At 34.8% G+C, this 6,784-nt stretch overlaps 1 protein-coding gene across 1 annotated transcript in view; it reads right to left on the reverse strand.

Moving 5' to 3' along the window:
* Positions 1–1,256: 1,256 nt before the first annotated feature.
* The window catches only part of ISPD (isoprenoid synthase domain containing), a 390,875-nt gene continuing 385,347 nt past the window's right edge, over positions 1,257–6,784 (reverse strand). Inside the window, exon 10 of the mRNA XM_006880260.1 lies at positions 1,257–1,361. Within this exon, the coding sequence (XP_006880322.1) occupies positions 1,257–1,361 (105 nt within the window). The remainder of the gene's footprint in view (positions 1,362–6,784) is intronic.

Raw genomic sequence — 6,784 nt, forward strand, 5'->3', positions numbered from 1 at the left:
CTCCTGAGCGACTAACTGCCTCTGAAAATCCGCTGGAGGGTCAGCTATGGGTTGGTTCCAAATCGGCAGTAAACAACAACATTAAAATTCCACATTTAAGAGATTAAACTGGAGAAATTAGTTAAAACCCAGTTTATTCAGTTCCCTATTACTAGAGCACTAAATAGAAGTTCTTACTAAAATAGATGCTTAAGAAATAGAAGGTACATCACTCAACATGTTAAAAAGAAATCCCACAAAGTTGATTGTTCAAAGCCTATCTTTAATGTAAAAGACTTCATGCAACTTTCATAGTTTCCAAATAAAGCCTAAGCCCTGGAAGAATCTGATCCAAACTATTTTTAATAAATACTGTGAATATGTATATACAAGGAGCCGACATTGCTCATGCCTCAATGCATAGAACTGTTAACTGTTAAATAAGGGAAAGTGAGAAATATTTAACTAAGCTACACAGTGAAATTTGAAAAACCAAGAACTCGATATTAAAAGGCAGTCATTCGTATAGCAAAAGAAGAATTGACATAAGTTTATGAGTGCAACAAATTCTCCGCCGTAAAGATTAACAGATTCAACTGGACAAAATAACTTCACTTTTATGAACAAATCCAGTCTTCATTTAAACTTGGAAAAATCAGAGGTGTTTTAAAATAATGTAAGTCAAGGTTATATTCCATAACCAAAGAAAACATACAACTCAAAAATCATAGAAAATCAGAATATTTTATCTCTTAAGGATCTAAGTTAACATGAGGCTAAAGGTAAGAGTTGCATTTCTCGTTACCAGCATTTTATTAAAGTATGAAAACTTCCAACAGACTAGAAAATATTGCATAATGATAGGGCAATCTCAAATTAATAATCATTCTGAATTGTATCCATTAGCTTTGTTATAGCATGATTTAATAGAGATAAAGTCAGCTGAATTTTCAAAGTTCAAACTCTTATTCCACAGAAGGAATAGGTATCTATTACTACTCCTATTTGATCCATCATGACTTTGAGAAAAGACTCTTTATATAAAGTCTATTATTTTCCATTTAACTGTTTTTTTCAGGCTCAGGCACATTTGACATACACAAAAGCAAACTTTTATTTCACAGGTCTAAATATTAATCCACTTGCATAATCTAAGCATAACATTCTACATATTATAAGAAGATATAAAATACATTCTATTACAAGCAGGATGGAAAAAATAGAGATACTTAGGTAAATACTTTAAAAATCGTAATAGGTTATTTTCTCCAAGAGCTTCATGCTACTAGTAGTTGACCAATGAGTCCAGGATTTCTTTCTTTGATTAAGGTATCAATAATGGTGGCTCCTTGTCTTAAACTCTCCTGTAGCTTGAGTTTATCCTGAAAGAAAAGAAGAGAGAAAAAAATTATTTTAAAAGAAAAGATGTTATAAATTTCATAAGGAGTCATTTTTCCAGGTACCCTTCTCTCTAGATGCTACATGATACAGAACTCAGACTGTAAATCCTAACATGTTTCCCCAATAACAGGGAAAATGTTTTTGCTATCACTTCTCATACAGGCAAATATATATACACACACACACACACACACACATACATACATTCATACTGGAGACACAAAAAGGTTAAAATAATTTAAAAAGTTAATATCACTAAACTAATGAGCATTAACCCAAATTCCAGGTTGGACTCTTATTAAAAAGTATATTTAATCAACAAAATGGGTTTGGTGTTTTGTTTTTGGTTGGGATTTTTTTCCTCCAATCTGTTTCTGAACATTTTCTTTTTTAAAAATTTTCAATTTTTTAGTATTTTCTTTTCTTTTTTTTTTGAGGAAGAGAAGGAATTTATTAGATGCTCATAACAGACTATGAATGGGTCAGGACAGACTGACCTTGGATATTTTCTAAAAATAGGCTGTGTATACTGCGTGAGCAAAAATTTTTTGTGAAATAAAGATCAGGCAAATTTGTGAAGTTAGTTATCTCATAAGTTATTAGAACATAATTTTGTCTTCTAAATCATGCTGTTGTTCGATGCTATTGAGTCAAGTATGACTCACAGCAACCCTATGAACAACTGATATGAACCTTACTCTATCCTGTGCCATCCATATCATCTCTGATAAACCCAAGCCAAGAATGGCATAGGATAGGGCCAAATCCAGATCTGTTGTAGGTAGAGTCACTATGAGTCCAAGGCAAATAAATAGCACTAAACTATGAATAACAACAGCATTAAAACAAGAAAAAGAGTGGTATGGTATCTTATCTCCAAACATTGACATCACCTGTAATACCTTTCCCTAATATTTAATGTCATTGTTGTAGTTATATATCATCAAGTCAGAACTGATTCATAGCTGACTCGCCAGGAGGTTGTCAAAGGCTATAAACCATATAAAGGGAGATTATCCATTTTTCTTCAGCGGAGTAGCTGGTAGATTTGAACCATGTGACTTTGGATTGGCACCACAATTCCTTATCACTAAGTCAGAGATTCTTCCAATATTTACTATACACTTAAGCCAGGCCCTTGTCTCCATTTTGGAGAATGGGAGATGTGACTGGACTGCTAGTAGGGTGCTCTTGTTCGGGTGAGGTTCCTGTGGAATGTTTAGTTCTTTATTAAATTTAAACCTCTTGTTTAAAGTCAACAAGACCTTCTGGAGGGCCCTGATTCAGGCCATAGCCTTTTAAATTACTTGCATCAGAAGTCTGGACAATGACTAGGGATGATAGAAGGAGAATTGATGCCTTTAGTTGTGGTGCTGGAGAAGAGTATTGAATATACCATGGACTGCTAGGAGAACAAACAGATTCATTCTAGAGAGAATGAAACCAGGCTGCTTGTTGGAGACAATGATACTGAAGCTTTGTTTTACATACTTTGGACATGTTGCAAGGAGGGACCAGTCCTTGGAGAGGGATGTCATGCTTGGGAGGATGGAGGGACAGTGCAAGAGAGGAAGACCCTCGATGATATGGATTGATTCAGTCACTAGGTTGGGAGTAGGTGTGTCAGAGACAATAAGCTCAGTATAGGATGGAGCAGGGTTTAGGGCTGTGGTATACAGAGTCACTATGAGTCGCAGGCAACTCGATGGCAGAAAACACCACCACCATCTGTAACTCATAATTCTGATTACTTTAACTTACATCCCAGGCTTCCTTTTACTTCAATACCATCATCTATAAAACACAAACTATAAAGACTTCATCATATATAAACCCACACAGAAAAACAAAAATTACTTAGCTGCAACATTTAAGAAAATCATAAGAATATTATTGCTCTAGGAAATAAAATCTTGCTTTTACATTAAAATTATTATCATCACTATCACCACTCGATTTATCCCTTCTTCATCATACAACTGAAGTTTTTCTAGATTTTTTCTAAAATGAACCTTGTCAAACAATTAAATAAAAATGAAAATTCTAATTGAAAATATAATACCTCTTTTTATCCTGAGTTAGAACTATCTTATGGCAAAAATATAAACCAACCTGAAAGAATAAAAGAGAGAGAAGAAACAAATACTCTAATGTAGCCAGATTTCTTAAAGTAATAAGAAGGAAAATGTTAATGTTATTTTGGGATGTTAACTTTATTGGAATTTTTATTCTCTTCTTTGAGATCTGATGTACATTCAAAATTTCCACAGTGAACATATTTTTATTTTAACAAGAAAAATAAGTTATTCTTAAATTTCGTTTCAAGATTGTTCAAGTTTAGAGGATTAAGTTTGATTTCTTATAATAAAATATTCAAATGTACCAGTAATGTAGAAATGTCATAACTTTCAGGGAACATTTGTTTCCATAAAAACATTTAAAACTTGTACAAAGAAAACATGTTTTGCTTGAATATTCTGGTTAACAATTAAGGTTCAAAAAAGAATCATGCTAATAATCTTAGCTCTCTGGTGACTTATATGTGGGGGGAAAAATCATGGAAGAAGTAAAAATAAAAGACCAGTATGGAATTTTTCCTCAAACTTATTCAGCATGCTTAATTCTGCATTAAGAAATTGAGAGCTGTCTTCTTAACCCCTGTCCTCAACTTGCTTTCTTTTTGCATTGTAGCTCAGGTAAATAGTTACTACCCAATTATTTATACAGTTTTTATTTTGTGACACTGGTTGTAATCCCTTTAAGGTTATGGCACTATTTCTTCTTTCTCCTTGGTTTCACCATATCCATTTGTCCTTTTAAGTCCCCTCTTACCTTCTGAACTTTATTTTGGAGCAAATATTGTTCTTTTGGTTTTGTATGATTGATTGTAGTGAGAAGCACATTTCTCCCTCTTGGTAGTATTCCCTTTCAAACTCCGTCTTCTATTTGCCTGAAACTTGATCCTAGAGATGGGCTCGTTTCTAGACTTGAATTCTGCCTAAAGGCCACAGTTTCAGGGGTTCCACTAATTATTCTTAGAACAATATACCTGGCCTTTTCATAGTTTGAATTTTGTTCTGCTTATTTTTATTCCCTCTCTGTCCTGGGTTTCTATTGTGACTTTGATCAGAGCAGTTGGCAGTGACTGCTGGTGTCAGGTGTCGTTCAGTTGACTACAATTCACCAATCCTATGGATAGCAAATCTGAGTCTCACCTGGCACACTCAGACACATTAGGACAGTCTCTATGTCAATCCTTCTTGTTGAACATCTACCATCTTTTTTTGAACCTCCATCTTTCCCAGTGTAATGTATTTTTCCAAAGGCTGGACCCTTGTGATAACATGCACAACATATATGAGATGAAGCCTGACCACACTTGCCCTAAGACGTGTCCTGATTGCACTCACCTTCAAGACACAATACTGAGTTCTTTTGGCCCACAACAGGATATTCACTATTCCTCTCCAACCCCATAGTCCAAAGTGTATTTTACTGTCTCACTTTCAGATGTGTAGGAAGCAACTGAAAATATTGTGACTTGGATGAGGCACACCTTGGTCTTTTTGTGAGACTCTTCTAATCTCCAGGTAGGTAGAGAGCTGTGGTTCAAGTGATTGATTAGCTCTTTAAAAGAATTGTCTCCCTAAGTCTTTTACTTTCTTTTTCTTTCTTACTCTTCTTCATTCCAGACAAGGAGAGATCAATAGTTGCATCCTTAGAAGCTTTTAAGACCACAGACACTTCACTCCTAAGTAGAATGCAGAACACTGTCTCTGTGGATCATGTTACGTCCATCGACCTAGTTGTCCCTCAACTGTGATCCCAACTCCCCAAGCCCATTGAGTCCTTCTCATAAGAGGTAATGAGTTAAAAGTTCTCATAACTTTGTTTAAAATATGGGTTATAACATTCTTGAATATATTTACTGCATATACAAACACATGTGCAGAAATATTTCCTGTCAATTATATGTGTATATATACACACACATATACATATACGTGTGTGTGTGTGTGTGTGTGTGTGTGTATATTTTCTCCTGAATGTACTTCCATTTACCTTTCCCCATCTGCTCAGCTCATATGTTTACTTATGTATCTACTCATAGACATTGTTTATTATTACTCTTCTTGGAAGACTGCATGGACAACTTTATTGCAGCTTCTTCTTTTTAAATTAGTATATCCAGTAATTTCCTTTGCCATTTCTCAAAGGCTGTGATGCCCTGCCCTTACAATTGTATATAGTCTTTCTCATCATCCTTGTTATGTACATACTTGTTATTCATTTCTTTTTCTTTCTATGCTCTGATAACCATCAAATAGTGTAAGGGATTTTTTGGATGTAAATCTTTTTTTAATTTTTTTTTTTAACTTTGATTTCCTGAAATATTTGAGAACTCAGCTTCTTAAAAGGTGAATTTAAGGAACATTAGGAAGATGGCTAATAATAACATAAAAGCAAATATTGTAGCCTCCAATGTGAGTTATACCTTAATATAAAGAAAGCAAAAATACCGATAGCTGGACCAATAAATGAAATTTTTTTAGTGGAGAAAAGATTGAAATTGTAAAAGATTACCACTTTGATCCACAATTAACACTAATGGAAATTATAGTCAAGAAATCAAATAACATAATCATTAGGAAAATCTGCTGACAAGGAATTCTTTAAAGTTCTAATGAGCAGTGATGTTGGATTAAAGATTAACTCAAACCGTAGTATTTTCAACTACTTCATATGGGTAGCTTGGTGGTAAGGAGCTGTGCTGCCAAGCGAAAAGCACACAGTTCAAATCTATTAGCTGTTCCAAGAGAGAAAGATGGGCAGTTTTCTCCCATGCAATTGAATGTCTCTGAAAAAGCTACTGAAGGGTCAGCTATGAGTTGATTCTGACTTGATGGTAGATAACAACAAAGAAGACCAATGAAGAATTGATGCCTTTGTATTGCGGTGCTGCTGAACAATATTAAATATACCATAAACTGTCAAAAGTACAAATGCATTTGTCTTGGAAGAAGTGCAGTGCTAAGTGCAGTTCCTTAGAAGCAGAATTGTGAGACAATAGTTTGGGCATGTTATTATGAGGGGCCAATCCTTGAAGAAAGCCATCATGTTTGTAAAAGTAGAGGGGAGGCAAAGGGAGGCCGTTCTTCACGGCCATAGATGGGAACACTGCCTGCCTGCAACAATGAGTTTAAGCACAGCTGAAATTATAAGGATGGTATAGCGTAAGGCAGAGTTTCCTGTATTATACACAAAGTAGATATGATAAAGAGTTGACTTTATGACACTTAATAACAATATGTTGTTGTTGTGTACCATCAAGTTGGAGCTGACCCATAGCCGACACTCTGGTGGGTTTTCAGAGGCAGTTAATCACATGGGAGGAGATTGCCCA

The sequence above is a fragment of the Elephantulus edwardii genome, unplaced genomic scaffold, assembly GCF_000299155.1.
Source record: "Elephantulus edwardii isolate Elephantulus edwardi_28Jun2011 unplaced genomic scaffold, EleEdw1.0 scaffold00007, whole genome shotgun sequence".
NCBI lineage: Eukaryota > Metazoa > Chordata > Mammalia > Macroscelidea > Macroscelididae > Elephantulus > Elephantulus edwardii.